This window comes from Maniola jurtina, chromosome Z (genome assembly GCF_905333055.1).
Source record: "Maniola jurtina chromosome Z, ilManJurt1.1, whole genome shotgun sequence".
Classification (NCBI taxonomy): Eukaryota; Metazoa; Arthropoda; class Insecta; order Lepidoptera; family Nymphalidae; genus Maniola; species Maniola jurtina.
The window spans coordinates 1,154,152-1,169,661 of record NC_060058.1 but is presented as its reverse complement, the minus strand read 5'-3'; the positions used below and the strand labels follow the sequence as shown (position 1 = coordinate 1,169,661).

The 15,510-nt window shown below is 39.0% G+C and overlaps 1 protein-coding gene across 2 annotated transcripts in view; it reads left to right on the top strand.

Moving 5' to 3' along the window:
* Window positions 1-15,510, top strand: part of LOC123880499 (potassium voltage-gated channel protein Shaker) — a 181,210-nt gene that overhangs the window by 152,852 nt on the left and 12,848 nt on the right. The window contains exons 4-9 of one of the 2 annotated variants that reach the window (XM_045928652.1): window positions 7,343-7,446; window positions 8,365-8,526; window positions 9,177-9,820; window positions 10,409-10,538; window positions 13,302-13,507; window positions 14,169-14,437. In XM_045928652.1, the coding sequence (XP_045784608.1) occupies window positions 7,343-7,446; window positions 8,365-8,526; window positions 9,177-9,820; window positions 10,409-10,538; window positions 13,302-13,507; window positions 14,169-14,212 (1,290 nt within the window). In that variant the 3' untranslated portion in view covers window positions 14,213-14,437. Of the gene's footprint in view, window positions 1-7,342; window positions 7,447-8,364; window positions 8,527-9,176; window positions 9,821-10,408; window positions 10,539-13,301; window positions 13,508-14,168; window positions 14,438-15,510 lie in introns of those variants that run through there. The other variant, XM_045928651.1, reaches the window with a different exon arrangement.

The following is a 15,510-nucleotide window of genomic DNA, read 5'->3' as shown; positions in this document are numbered from 1 at the left end:
ATACATCACGAAAAAAAACTAAGATGTGGTCACGAAAAAAATAATTTAACTAATTCACATGAAGTGTGTATACCTTGTATAATGACACGGAACCCTTCGTGCGCGAGTCCGACTCGCACTTGACCGGCTTTTTAAATCTCATACTTACCGTGCTGCGATGCGAACTACTGGTCATGCATAGAAATTCCCTTACTAGTAAGAACATTTCTTAAAAATTGAAGAATATTTTAAAGGAAATAGAGAAAACTATTCCTAGAACGTACGAAGATAGAAGACATTGAGTTTAATTGGTGAAATGACGACGATTAACCGTCAAAATAACTATCAAAAAACATTTTGACAGTTTTTTTATTGAATCAAAGTGTCAAAATTCATCTTTACTTGCTTATTTACTTACTGATTGAAAACTCAGTTTCAAATCAAAAAAAAGCCGCGTTAGTAAATCAGTTTTGGAATTGTGTACCCCATTGCGTGTAAAACCGTGATTTATTGATAGATCTTAAAACGAAGATTGATTTACCAATGTAATTACATCACTATAACTGTTTTTATCGTGCATGTTTATGTCTCTATTTTTAAATGAAAAAGACAGCGATTAGTAATATAACATCTATAAAATTGTTGCCTGTTATATAACCTTAACCCGATTAGGAAACCAGGTGGATTTTTTCTGATGTGCTATATCCAATCAGTCTTTCGCTATGAATGAGCAGATGTGTTGATAAATTTTCCTCCGTAGCGTAATAGAAAATTGAAATTTTCACAGAGTGTGTGTTTCGCAAGAAGGTGAAAGTTTGTGTGTACGTATGTGTGTATGTTTGTTACTCTTTCACCCAAAAACTACTGGATGGACTTGGCTGAAATTTAAAATGGAGGTAGATTATACCATGGAATAAAACATAGGCTATTTTGCATCCTAGAAAATCAAAGAGTTCCCCCGGGATTTTTAAGAACCTATATCCGCGCGAACGATGTCGCGGGCATCAGCTAGTTGTCTATATAAACACAAATAATACAAATCCAAGATGGCGAATTTCAGACTCTTTTGAAAAAAATCGTTGGTGCGAGTGTTGGTTGGTGTCATTGCACGTGCAAGGTAGAGGCTAGCGTTCGGGCCAAAGCGAATCTGTGGAGCTGGCGTATGGCTGTCAGAACTACGGAAATGTTTAACACTGGCCGTCTGTCGCCGTTCTTATAAGATTCTTATTAGAACTTGGCTTCGACACACGATAGTGTGTCTTGATTGCCGCGATCGAGTCGGCGCGGCGGCGTGTTTACCCGATATGGATAAATCTAATATTTTCACAAACATGCCTCTCTGGTGCATTGGTATTATAGGAGGTCCCGGGTTCGATTCTGGACAGGGTTTCGGAATTTTGTAATTTCAAAATTTTTGGACTGGTCTGGTGGGAGGCTTTGGTTCTTGCTAGTTACCATCCTACCGGCAAAGCCGTGCCGTCAGGCAATTAAGCGTTCCGATACGATGCCGTGTAGGGACCAAATGAATATCGGTTTAATAAAACATGTCATAGCCCTTTCGGGTTGCCCGATTCCATCTTGGACTGCATCGTAACTTACAACCAGGTGTGATCGTAATCAAAGGCCAACCTATCGTCTATAATAAATTACAAAAATCTCAGTTGAAATCAGAGTCAAAAGTTGCCAAATGGTCTTTTGTCTCACTTATTTTCTTGTTAGGTACCTATTGTTGCTTCATCACATCCCTGACTTTCAATATAGCATCTTCGGTATGAACATTATGTCATAGAGACACGACCTACTCAACGTCATTTGGCAATATAACATGATTCATGAATGACAAGGCGTGTCTCGTTAGGCGAAGTGCAATACATTTTGACCTTGACCTGTGATGCGATGCTCTAATGTCAACTGTGTGACATCACAGCGTCGCTATTGTCACGTTACGCACTGGATCACTATAGGCAGTCTTCTTCATTAGTTTACGTGAATGACGAAGCGTGCCTCGTATAATCTAGACCTTCTTTGCGATGCTTGGATGTCATCTGTGTGACATCACATCGTCGCTGTTGTCACGTTACGCACTGGATCACTATAGACAGTCTTCTTCATTAGTTTACGTGAATGACGAAGCGTGCCTCGTATAATCTAGACCTTCTTTGCGATGCTTGGATGTCATCTGTGTGACATCACATCGTCGCTATTGTCACGTTACTCACCGGATCACTATAAAGCAGTTTTCTTTATTAGCTAACGTGAATGACGAAGCGTGGTTCGTTAGAATAAATGCTGTAGACATCTAGATTCTAGACCTCCTATGTGATGCTTGGATGTCAACTGTGTGACGTCACACGTGTGATGTAGTCACACTGGATCATAGTGATCTAGTGTTAATTAAGTATCCAATTAAGTGACTTCACATACATATCTATGACTTCACATCGATGACCTGAAAAGAAAATACTGTAATAAAACTAAAAGAATTCTTAAATACGGCTCCAATTTGATCGATTTCATTGATTTTGATGAAATCGGTGCTCTAAAACCATAAAACTTGTACTACAAACGATATCAGTTTCAAGCGGCTACGCTCTGGCAAAAGCCTCTTCAAATCAGGCCTCCCTAGCATCCCTTTTCTTTCTCTTTCCTTTCATGTCCAAGTATTGCCTTTATCTTATCGAGGCATCCCATCTGCTTCACTGTCGTCTCTTTCACGTTTGCCAGACTGTAAAATATTTGTTCCACTTATCTTACCCTCTTATCTGGCGTCCCATTTCCACTTCAGTGTCCTTACTTTTCGTCGTCTTACTATTTTATTACAGTTGCACATGTTCTTAATATTTTTTAATACCCGCGACTTTTTTTTACAAAAAAAAGCGAGCAAACGAACAGGTGGGCCACCTGATGTTAAATGATTACCGCCGCCCATGAACATTTGCAGCACCAGAGGAACCGTCAATGCGTTGCCGGCTTTCAAGCATTTGTTGATACGTCCCTTGAATAACCCCATGCTGAAATCTAGTGGGATCACCACCGAAGAGAGTTGATTCCAGAGTTTGCGGTCACAACAAGCGGTCGAAGTGCACCAGGCGCTCAGGTGGTGAGGGTGAATTTACTTACGATGGCGCGCGGTGCGGTTGTAGAACAAGTGTAAATTAAAAATTTATAACGCCCCCGACGATCCAAAGTATTTGAGTTTTCCAAAACATCATTTTCAAATAAATAATTATGTATTTAGGCAACGTCCATCTTGACAGCTTGACATTTGTCTATTGATATAATATTATGAACCTAACGGTTATCTAACCTTCTTTTCTACAAGAAAACTAGAAAAGAGCTGATAACTCTTAAACGGCTGAACCAATTTTTTTAGATTATAGCTAAGAACACTCTCGATCAAGCCACCTTTCAAACAAAAAAAACTAAATTAAAATCGGTTCATTCGTTTAGGCGCTACGATGCCACAGACAGATACACAGATACACAGATACACAGATACACAGATACACAGATACACAGACACACAGATACACACGTCAAACTTATAACACCCCTCTTTTTGGGTCGGGGGTTAAAAAGAGGGTGGATTGGGGCCAAATAACTCCTTAGAACACTCCCCATTATAAAGGCGATAGAGTTGTTTGAAGCGCACTACAAATTAACCCCTCTTAATTCAGCAACACGTAGATCACTTACCATCTCATCGGCAAAAGTGCAATACAAATTGACCTTGCCCCACTACACTCGACACCAAACCTCAAGACATTGTAGAGCGCCGCTCCAACAGCAAACATGAACGACATTAAGGCTTGCGACCACTTGAAGTCTGCACACGCCTTTTTATATCTGAAGAGCTAGTGGGGAATTTCAAGTAGATAGCTTTTGTATTACAAGATAGACGCTTGACGACAATCATGCCTTATGCATCTATAGTTCGAACAACTGTAAATCAAAACTGTTTAAACTTTTGTTAATTCATAGGTGCTATTTTATGATAAATTAGTTAGTTATTCGAGAATAATATTAATACCATTGCATATTTTGTTTTTGTTCTATTTTGAATTTGATCTATTTCTATTGTGAAAACTATTTACTGCGTTAGTTTAGTAGCACGTATTTTTTATTGTAGCAATTATTTATTTATTTAAGAACAATTGAAAAATGTTTTTATTTTAATTTTTAACCCCCGACCCAAAAAGAGGGGTGTTATAAGTTTGACGTGTGTATCTGTGTATCTGTGTATCTGTGTGTCTGTGTATCTGTGTATCTGTGTATCTGTCTGTGGCATCGTAGCGCCTAAACGAATGAACCGATTTTAATTTAGTTTTTTTATGTTTGAAAGGTGGCTTGATCGAGAGTGTTCTTAGCTATAATCCAAAAAAATTGGTTCAGCCATTTAAGAGTTATCAGCTCTTTTCTAGTTTTCTTGTAGAAAAGAAGGTTAGATAACCGTTAGGTTCATAATATTATGTCAATTGACAAATGTCAAGCTGTCAAGATGGACGTTGCCTAAATACATAATTATTTATTTGAAAATGATGTTTTGGAAAACTCAAATACTTTGTTGGGGGTGTTATAAATTTTTAATTTACACTTGTATAGCTAACATTCAAACACTAGTCTTTGCAAAACCTTTAAGGCACATCTTCAGTATTTCGATATAATTGGACCTGCACAAATTGAATTGATTTGATTTGATATGGAACGCAATGCTTGGGTTCAGATTGGAGGACGCTTATCTAAGATTAAAGATTGGTCTCCGCTGCGCTGACCAATCCTTAAGCTAAGATTTCAGTGTTTATCAAGCACTTGCTCAATACTCCCCCCCAGCTTTCCGGCTACGATGAGAACGGCGCGCCCAATCTCATCAAACAAAGTGCAATGCATAGCATTAACCTTGGCCTCGGGCTCGCAGAACTAGGCGCTGAGGCATCGTCACGTCTTTTTAGCTTTTCTTACATGATTGCATTTTTATTGCGGTCTATATTCGTTTTCACTTTGTGCTGTTTATCTTCGCTTGATGCTCGATTTACATTGATCTAAGACTGTGGCGAGTAGCGAGTACCTATTAAATACAGCGGCAAGTGGTTAAGACCTGGATTAGGATGTTAGGCTCTAATCAATTAAACCACATCAAGTCTCCGAACCAAATCGCATAGCATTGCAATAAATTGAAACCGTATTGGTTGAGAAACATCTGTTTGGAATTTGTATCAAATTGTAATGCACTTGACGATTCAAAAGTACATACTTGTAAAAGTTTAATTGATTAAAAATGTTTACAATTTTGAATTTTAAATTTTTGTATGGAAACACTGCTCCTATCTACCAATCAGACCGCGATATGGGTCTAGTGGCCTATGGGTACCTCTAATGAGTACCAATGTTAACTTGGTAGTGTTTGAACGTGAACCTTTCAAACTTGGAAGAGTCATTCGAGAAGATTCGAATGACATTTATCACTGTAAATTATAAGCGTCACTCAAAAAAGCAGGTAGGTATTATTTAAATAATTGTAACGAATTATTGGAATGTCCTCCCAAGACCTACGCGAAGAACACAGATGCAACAAATCGTATGACATCGAATGAGCCAAATATCGATTTTGTTAAACTACCTTCATAAGATAAATTAATAATTTTATATTAAGTATTTGGGAGAATTCCAATCATTTTTTTTTAAATAACCTTACATTATACAAGTACGCTGGTTGATATTGGCGACTTGTTTTTGAAGCACCTTGATACTTGCCATTTTGGCGTTGATAGAAGCAGTACTTGGAACAATGCTAGTGATGACTATTAGATATCTGTCAACATAGTGACAACATGAAGACTAGGAAATGCAACGCACGATATTAGACTGTAAACAAATAAACAACATCAAGTCTCCGAACCAAATCGCAGAGCATTGCAATAAATCGATATTTATACATATTGATAGTATTGGCGTCACTCAGAAAAGCAGGTATTATTTAAATATTTTTATCGAATTATTGGAATGTCCTCTCCAAAACCAACACAAAAAAACACAAGTTTAATGTGTAAGGTTATCCGAGAGTTTTAATCTAAACAAACTAATGCCAAAATAAATAATTTAATTAGAGCGTGATTGCTATCACAACATCTAATTATTCAGTTCACAATCCAAATACCGAAAATATGCGATATCGCTCCGAATCTCGGAAGGAGACTGAACTAAAACCTTCGAAACACCCGTATTTATGCAAGTTCAATCTTGTTGGCCGCCTAGCAACAGATTGTATGACATCGAATGAGCCAAATATCGATTTTATCAAACTACCTGCATTAGATAAATTAATAATTTTATATTATTTTTGACAACTGAAATCAATTTTTAAAAATAACCTTACAATAGAGAAACATGTGTTTGAAGTTTCTGCCACTAACATCAGAACACGATGTATCTGGGTCAATCCGTAGTGAGTTCCAATGTTTACCCGACAGTGTTTGAACATGAACTGTTCAAACTTGGAAGAGCCATTTGACAAGATTTGAATTTCGACTAGCATTTATGCCTTACTAGCTGATGCTCGCGACTTGATTTTTTAAACAACGATTTAGTTTTCAAAATTCTGTGGGAAATTCTTGATTTTTCAGGATAAAAACTAGCCTATATCACTCGATATGTTGCTCGGTTGCAGCGTGATTGAAGGGCATATCAACAAACCAATAAACCTAAGCCAACAAACAAAGGAAGGAAGTGACAGGAGTATACGATTTTATTTGTTTGTTTAAACATCTTTATTGCTAAAATATAGGATAGACTTAAAAACAAAGGGTGATCTAATCATTACAGTGATCTCTTCCAGGCAACCCATACTTAAGAACGATATGTAGTTTCTGTCTCCATATACGTTGTAAATGTCCTTGTGGATTGACGGAGTAGAGAGGGCTTTGAGAGTTCTGGGAGCATCAAAGGATATAGAACTTTGATGGTGATGAAATCGATACCTCAGTTCCAAAGTGTAACAATAATTCAAAATGGATTCTCAAAATATTCAGAAACATTTTAGTTTATCTTTAGTTTTAATTTTTTGGAACTAAAGCGCAGAGATATTGTGCCACACATGACACAGTTAATATTATTATTAGTATATATTAATAGTAGTAGTAGTATATATTAATAGTAATGCTGAAGTGGAGGAAGCGTTGAGATAACCAACTCTTAGGTAGGTAGAACGCGTGATGTGTGTCACCTGTGGTACAATTTAGAAATAAACGTTTTCCTTTCAAAAAAAATCTTCTTTCTTTTTTCTTTTTTCTTTCAAATATCTATAAGTAACAATAATATGTAGTTCTAAATTGAAAATTTGTCTGAAGATATTTTCTTTTGTCAACAGATAAGCGGTCTCAAATTTGAAACACAACTACGGACACTCAACCAATTTCCAGAGACTCTGCTGGGGGACCCTTCAAGACGGATCAGATACTTTGATCCAATAAGGTACTACTACTTTTACTAAAGACATCATCATTTTTAGGGTTCCGTACCTCAAAAGGAAAAACGGAACCCTTATAGGATCACTTTGTTGTCTGTCTGTCTGACCGTCCGTCCGTCCGTTAAATTTTCAAATTAAGATGACTATACCAAGTGGGGTATCATATTAAAGGGCTTTACCTGTTTATCCTAAAACAAATTTTTATTTATTTTTATGCAAAATAGTTTTTGATTCATTGTGTAAAATGTCGAAAAAATACCCGAGTACGGAACCCTCGGTGCGCGAGTTGCACTTGGCCAGTTTTTTAACGATAATTAGTCTTGATTAACATGGCTAATGTTCATTAAAAAATCCCCTTTCCCCTCCAACTAAGCGTAAAGGTTGTGCTAGGAGTAGGCACGATAATAATTTTGCAACGGATGGGATTTGAACCACCGATCTTTCGGAGTTCAGGTAGGAACTTCCTAATGCCATGGTAGGAACTGGTGGTTCTACAGTCTTGATGTTTCATTAGTGACACATGCTGTCCTACATGAAAATTATAAATTCATTTCATTCATATCATTTCATTTCATACAGGGTGTAACCAGAACGCTAGCAAAAACTTAGCGTTATTGTTATACTACCTTATCACAATCCAATGCCAATAACCATTTGCTTTATCTTGTAGTTTTAGTGATTTAGTATTTTTCAAACCCACATTGTTAGTATAGCGTGCAAAACTCGGGTTAATGCCCCGCCTCCGACGCGGCATTGACTTCGAGTTATCTATTTCCTCTAGCGTTGTTAGCTAGACGTTGATCTCTAGCGTTAGTCAGATGTTTTATTCGCAATATTTTGTGTTTTGTATAGTAATCATCAGTACTATCACCTGCCTTCGTTTTAGCTAGTGTTCTGGTTACACCCTGTACTGTTTGTCGCAGGAACGAGTACTTTTTCGACCGGAACAGACCGTCTTTCGACGCCATCCTGTATTACTATCAGAGCGGCGGCCGCCTGCGCCGCCCCGTCAACGTTCCGCTGGACGTCTTCTCGGAGGAGATCAAGTTCTACGAGCTGGGGGAGCAAGCCACCAACAAATTCCGGTTAATATTATGCACCCTTACTGAATACTACCTTAACTAACTGTACTATTTAACTGAGACGATTCCAAATTTTTGAGGCAGAAGAGGGTCCTATTTTTTTTAAATTCAGATACAAGTTAGTTTGACTGCAATCTCAACTGGTGGTAAGTGATGATGCAGTCTAAGATGGCAGCGGGCTATCCTGGAAGGGGTATAGCAGTTTTCTTTAAACCCATGCTATGCTCCTTTGGGCTCTACACGGCATAGTACCGGAACGCTAAATCGCTTGGCAGCATAGCTTTGCCGGTAGGGTGGTAACTACCCACGGTCAAAGTCTCCCATCAGACCAAACCAGTGAAAATTTTAAAATTATTTTCCAAATTTCTTCTGCCAGGAATCGAACCCGGGACCTCTCAATAGTAAATCACAGCGCTCACCACTGCGCTAGGGAAGTCATCATAATTTTTTATGACCTCACATATCAATAGTTTCATCATATTTAGTGTAGTTTCATCATATTTAGTGGTATCTTAATTAAGAGCTTTTCAAACAAAAACTTCCTAGTTCTATAAAATAATATCAAGAATGACAGAACAATGTGAAACTGTAGCGGGCCAATTTTGAAATGTAATTTCTACGTTTATCAGTAACAGCAGTTTTATTGTTTTCAGTGAGGATGAAGGGTTCATAAAGGAAGAGGAGAAGCCCTTGCCCTCCAACGAGCGCCAACGCAAAGTGTGGTTGCTGTTCGAGTACCCCGAAAGCTCGCAGGCCGCCCGGGTCGTCGCCATCATCTCGGTGTTCGTCATCTTATTGTCCATCGTGATCTTCTGCCTCGAAACGCTGCCAGAGTTCAAGCACTACAAGGTGTTCAACACCACGACCAACGGCACCAAGATCGAAGAGGACGAAGTCCCCGACATCACCGACCCGTTCTTCCTGATAGAGACGCTCTGTATCATCTGGTTCACGTTCGAGTTAATAGTGCGGTTCCTAGCCTGTCCGAACAAGTTCAATTTCTTCCGGGACGTCATGAACATAATCGACATAATCGCTATAATACCGTACTTCATCACGCTGGCCACCGTCGTCGCGGAAGAGGAAGACCAGCTGAACCTCCCAAGAGCGCCGGTCTCGCCGCAAGACAAGTCCACCAACCAAGCCATGAGTCTCGCTATACTCCGCGTCATTAGACTTGTGCGAGTGTTCCGAATCTTCAAGCTCTCCCGGCACTCCAAGGGCCTGCAGATATTGGGGCGCACTCTGAAGGCGTCCATGCGAGAACTGGGTCTCTTAATATTTTTCCTCTTCATCGGTGAGTACCGGAACGAATTCTTTAAAAAAACATATTATTTTAAAAAATCGAAGCTTATCAGTTTTCCATTATTGGGAAAAATATACTTTTATCAATTATAACACAAAGTGTTTGTGTCGATTTCAAAAACGAATGCAAACCTATAATCAAAACTCCAGGACTTGTAAATATTCACTTCAATATTGTTTTAAATCAGCAAACCTAAACAAATAGGAAGTTGAGTACTTTCCCTAGCAGCACACGTAGCTAGACGAACGTCGTGAAGGGTAGAGGAGTTGGCTATGTGGCAGTGGAGGCTTGCGCTCGGAGGTGGTTGAGACGCGACGCACAGAGGCGTCGGCACTCAGAGTCGCACCACGTGTTTTGTATTTGCAGGCGTGGTCGTGTTCTCGAGCGCCGTATTCTTTGCCGACAAAGACTGTCCCGATACAAACTTTTCCTCAATCCCCGATGCGTTCTGGTGGGCCGTCATAACGATGACCACCGTCGGCTACGGAGACATGAGGTAACCCGAGCCGCCCGGCACCGCCCGCCGCCGCTCCCTCGCATCGTACATCCCACTGTATGCGCGTTCGTATGTGCTTAAAGGTGTGGTGCTGTTTTCATCTGCGGTGTACTTCGCGGAAGCCGGAAGTGAGAACAGCTTCTTCAAATCCATACCTGATGCGTTTTGGTGGGCGGTCGTGACAATGACGACCGTAGGATACGGCGACATGACGTATGATACAGCGATTCACCCTAAATAATAATTATTATCATCTATGCCTATTCGTCATTTCATTTTATCCTACAACTTTACATCGACATCTTAACACGGTTGTGATTTTCTTTCGCTACATCATGTACTTAACTACATACGCTTTCGTTTGGTTTTATCGACGGTCCGCTTAAAACATAACCGATTTATTACATTTATACTGTTCACTCGTTATACAAACCGATGCACGTTCCGAGCGTTCGTTAGTAAGTTTTACCTATTTATTTATACATTTTGCGGTCAAGTATTTTCTGAACTCCTACAATTTTACATGGCAGCATAATTTTTCCGGTGATAGATATTCATACAAAGATACTGACAAGCGTATTTACTTGCCTCGAAAACCCCTCGTCGTGTGACAATCGCCCTTCCCAAATCGTAATCAAGAATGAAACTGCTTGAGTGAGACGCTTCAACTCGGCTAACTGGGTACCTGAAGAGTAACTCTCAGAAGAGCGCAGTGAGCGAGTTGAAGTGCTTCGTCAGTGTCTCGATGTCCAGATCCCTCTGTTTTATGTGATCCTCTGTAACGCTTTTGCTAAACTATCGATGTCTACTTACTTGTCAAATGTGTCGTTGTTGTGTGTTTCACACTATGGGCAAAAGCTTATCTATCGAAAATGGTGATCGGGACTTGCACTTTTGTTAATGTCGACACAACATCTGTTATTCACCGAAGCTACATTTCAATTATTTTGCTTTTCACCTCCTATCAAAGTTCTCCTGTCGTTCCATTTATGTATCTGTACTGGGTACATGGATACTGGTAAATTGCGTAATATGCTACTATGTAAAATTGACGTTCAGACTTTACCTACTGCTTATTCTTTGCCAATCATTTCATTGTTTAGTTTTCACACCATTTTCGATATAGGATGTAGATACGTGTTCCACATTAGAAGTATTGTTGCATGTTCCGAATGTTCATCTCGTTTTTTGTTGAGTATCAAAATCATTTCTAATTTTGGATCACAGTCTTATTTAGAAGAGTTTTATTTTAATTGCTATATTTTTTTCGAACATGTCCAAAATAGATCAAGACTCGGGTCGTTAAATGTTTTAATGGACTCTTTAAACTATTTTTGCAAGCGAATTTATCTGTTAATACGTTTAAAACTGGAGTTTTGGTTATTTTGGACATAACGCTAGCGTTAATCTTTGCTGTGCGATAATTACGACGATAGGAAACTGCTGGCGTGTGTGAATGGAGATGTATGAAATGGTATTGCAATCAATGCGAATGTTTTATACGTTTTGTACGACGTTACGTTATAGGACAGGTTGTAATTTAATTTCACTTTATCAATGCATCCAATACATTTTATTTAGTTACATGACTTTAAATGTACGTCGCATGTTCATTAATTATTATCACTAGGGCTTTTACTTCAGCGCTTGATCTGAGGCCCCAGAGTAACTTTACAAGAAAACTAACGTGAGATGTGCGCTGCTTTAAATATGTAGGAAATTTTGACGGAAAATATAGTAAAAAACTCCGTATTTAAAAGCATATTTACGTAACTTTAGTGTCCCATTCCTTAATGAAACGCTGTTGAAAAACGCCTTGATGGCCGTTAAGCGTTGTTGTAGCTTACTACCTAACGCGTTAATTTTACAACGATATTTACATTGCCGTTTGGCGTTAGAAGATTTTAACTCCGATTCAATTGGCATTAGGCGTTACCCGTTCAAGTGTTGCCACTAAGTTTAACGTGTTGATAATTGGCGGATTTGTCTCAATAATTATGGCGATGTTGGGCATTGGCGTTAAAGTTTATGGCCCGAGCATAATAGGGTTTTATTCCTAGTGAGCTCCAAACAAACGCAACTATGTTTGTAATAAATTTGTAATGAGAGCCAAACTTTTAGACTTGAGAGAACTTGAGAGTTTTATTGGTTGATATACAAATGAGGACCAAACTAAGCACATTTTGTATGAAGAGCGCTGGGAATTGCGCTAGGGTAACCTCTACACAAAAGTCCCAGAGCTCTGACTGTAAGTTTACAAATGCAAGTTGCATAAATATGCCGTTTGGAGATGTCAAAATAGTTTGCCCGTCCATTCTAAATAGGCTGGCGGTTAAAAGATCTTTGGTTAAATAACCACTTCGATTCATCATACAGTAACGTATATGAGTTCGCGCACAAGCGGCAATTATAATGTAGGTATACTTTAGTTTTCCATAGCTGACTTGACAGGTAAACAAATCTCAGAAACCTCGGAGAGATGCGTTTCCCAGCACTTTAGACCTTCTGGAATTAGGTTTTTCACTCGTAAGTATCATGATTTCATTTTCAGTTCGCGGTAACAAAGTCTTATGGGCCGCGTATAGTGCGCCTCCGCATATCTGTAAAAATCACTTGTTTACCTTTAAAGTCAGTTGAGGGAAAATAGATCATACCATTTTGTATAATGCGTAAAAAATGACTTCTCACGCGCCATTTTAACTTTATGTGTCGAATATCATGTCAAAAGTACGACTTTAGATCTTATTTTAAAGGTGAACCGTACTTTTGACTTTAAAGTTGACCCATAGAGTTAAAATGGCGCGTGAGAAGACATTTCGTACGGAGTATATGATAGATTGAGGTGTCTATTTGACCAGTCGATCATTCCGCGTCTAGCCTACGCTCATGTCACGTTAGCTAAACTCACGCACACGGAAGTTACTCTAAGGCCTCCGATTGGCAGTTTTCAGGAGTATAATATAAATTTTTGATTAGGCCTGTCGGAGTGTGGGGCAAGATCGTGGGTTCGCTCTGCGCCATCGCGGGCGTGCTCACCATCGCGCTTCCGGTGCCCGTCATCGTGTCCAACTTCAATTACTTCTACCATCGTGAGACTGACCAAGAAGAGATGCAGTCGCAGAACTTCAACCACGTCACCAGCTGCCCGTACCTGCCCGGGACTATGGGTGAACCCTATTTAAGTAAGTTTTACCTTTGAGATATGTGTCCACTGAGTCGAGTCGGGTCGCATTGATGCGGCGAGCATTTTGTAAATACAATGGGATAAGACTCGCCATATTTGTTCTGTGTCAACTGTTATCTGTCATGTCAAAGGTACGGTTTACTCCTAGAGGATTAAAATCATATTTTGACATGACAGTTAACACATTAAACAAGTATGGCGAGTCTTTTCTCAAAATGTATGCACTATAATGTATCCGTCCCACCGCGTCTTTAGTCGACGCAGTTTCATATAAGATGTAAGCAAACGGGTTTTTGTGTTGCAATACGGCCTGACCCAGCCTAGCCCGCCTTTACTAGAGCACAAAGTGATATACTCGTAGCATTTTAGTTGTAATCAACGAATAAACGTCCACTGGCATAGGGTTCTTGTAGAGACTGCCACACGCCACGGTCTTGCGCCGTGAATCCAAGACTCCCTGCGACTCTTTTGATGTTGTCTGTCCGAAACCGAAACGTGCTTGGTCGGTAAAAGATTTGGCCGGCATTCGTCGATTGGGTCAACGTGAATTGGGGCCTTAGTTTTTTTTATTTGTTTGTGCAAGCAGAATCACTATGTTGCATGTTTTGCTTTTTCATTTTATTTGTTCCTTTTATGTTTTTTTTTTTCGATTCTTTCAGGTGGGAAGGACGATGATAAGGATGAGCTCTTCAGTGACCAATGACTAAACATTATAGTGTTGTGCGTTTGTTTGTTTAGAACGAATTAGTTTTATCGATAGAGACGATTTTTGTGATATTATCATAAGGCAAAAGTGCAGTGTTTATGTAAATATTAGTTGTTTAAGTTATGTGAAGATGCCATGAAAAAATTGTTGTTAACTTTCTTCATAGAAATGGTTGCGATGTTATTTTATTAGAAGATAATAGAATTTTGATCGCATTCTGAATGGCTTGATTTTATTTTGGCTTACGTTTTAGGGTTCCGTGCCGAAATGGTAAAAAAACCCGTAAGGATGCCCGTCCACTGAAGTGGAACGGAGCGGAGATGTGTGTAGTTGACCAATGAGATTTTTGACAGAAGACGAACTAAAATTATCACGGCTAAAATCAATAATCTCCGCTCTACTCGACTTCAGTGGATAGGCATCATTATGGCACGACTGAGTCCATGTGTCCGTCTGTCGAAACTGAGCGAGCTATTAACTTCAAAAGAATACTTTTAAATAATGCTTGCATTATACCTGATTGCAAATAATGAAACAATTCAAAAAAAATATTATCCTCCTGCCCCTCACTCCCCGTCCCTCTCACGTGTCCGTCCTGAAATTTAAGTTAACTCTGTACCAAATTTCGTCAAATGATGGGCTTTGAAAACATATAGCAGACAGACGGACATACTTTTGCATTTGTAATATTAATATACATGTATTACTTATTCTTGCTTGACAGTTTTCATCTCTCACCCCTCAGCATAGCTATCTTGTTTAACTGCTTATTAATAACTTCTGTATTTAAACTAAAACATCACTTCATTTCATAAAAAGCAAACCAATTACACAAAAGAACATTTGCAGTTCAGTTTTTAACCCCCGGCCCAAAAAGAGGGGTGTTATAAGCTTAACGTGTGTATCTGTCTGTCTGAAGCGCCTAAACGAATGAATCGATTTTAATTTAGTTTTTTTTCTTTACTGAGTCTTTTAAAAACTAAATAACTACTAGTCCAAAGTGCCATCTTCCCCCCCGATTGCCATCTCGACCTGTCGCATGCCATAGGATCTTGTTTATTTCTTTACACCCCCTCGGCAAAGTGCTTTGCCCTCAGTAAGATGTTTAGATTACAAGAAGACGGTTTTAAAGAAATCGTTTTCTTGTGATTAACTCATTTGATTTATTGCTTGAATTATTTATATCCTTTTAGCACTTTTATCATCACTGGGCCTTTTGAAGTAAGTTGTTTTATTTTTGTATGGCTTTTTGTAGTGCTATGTGGATCGATTCCAGTACTGTGCTCTCATACAGA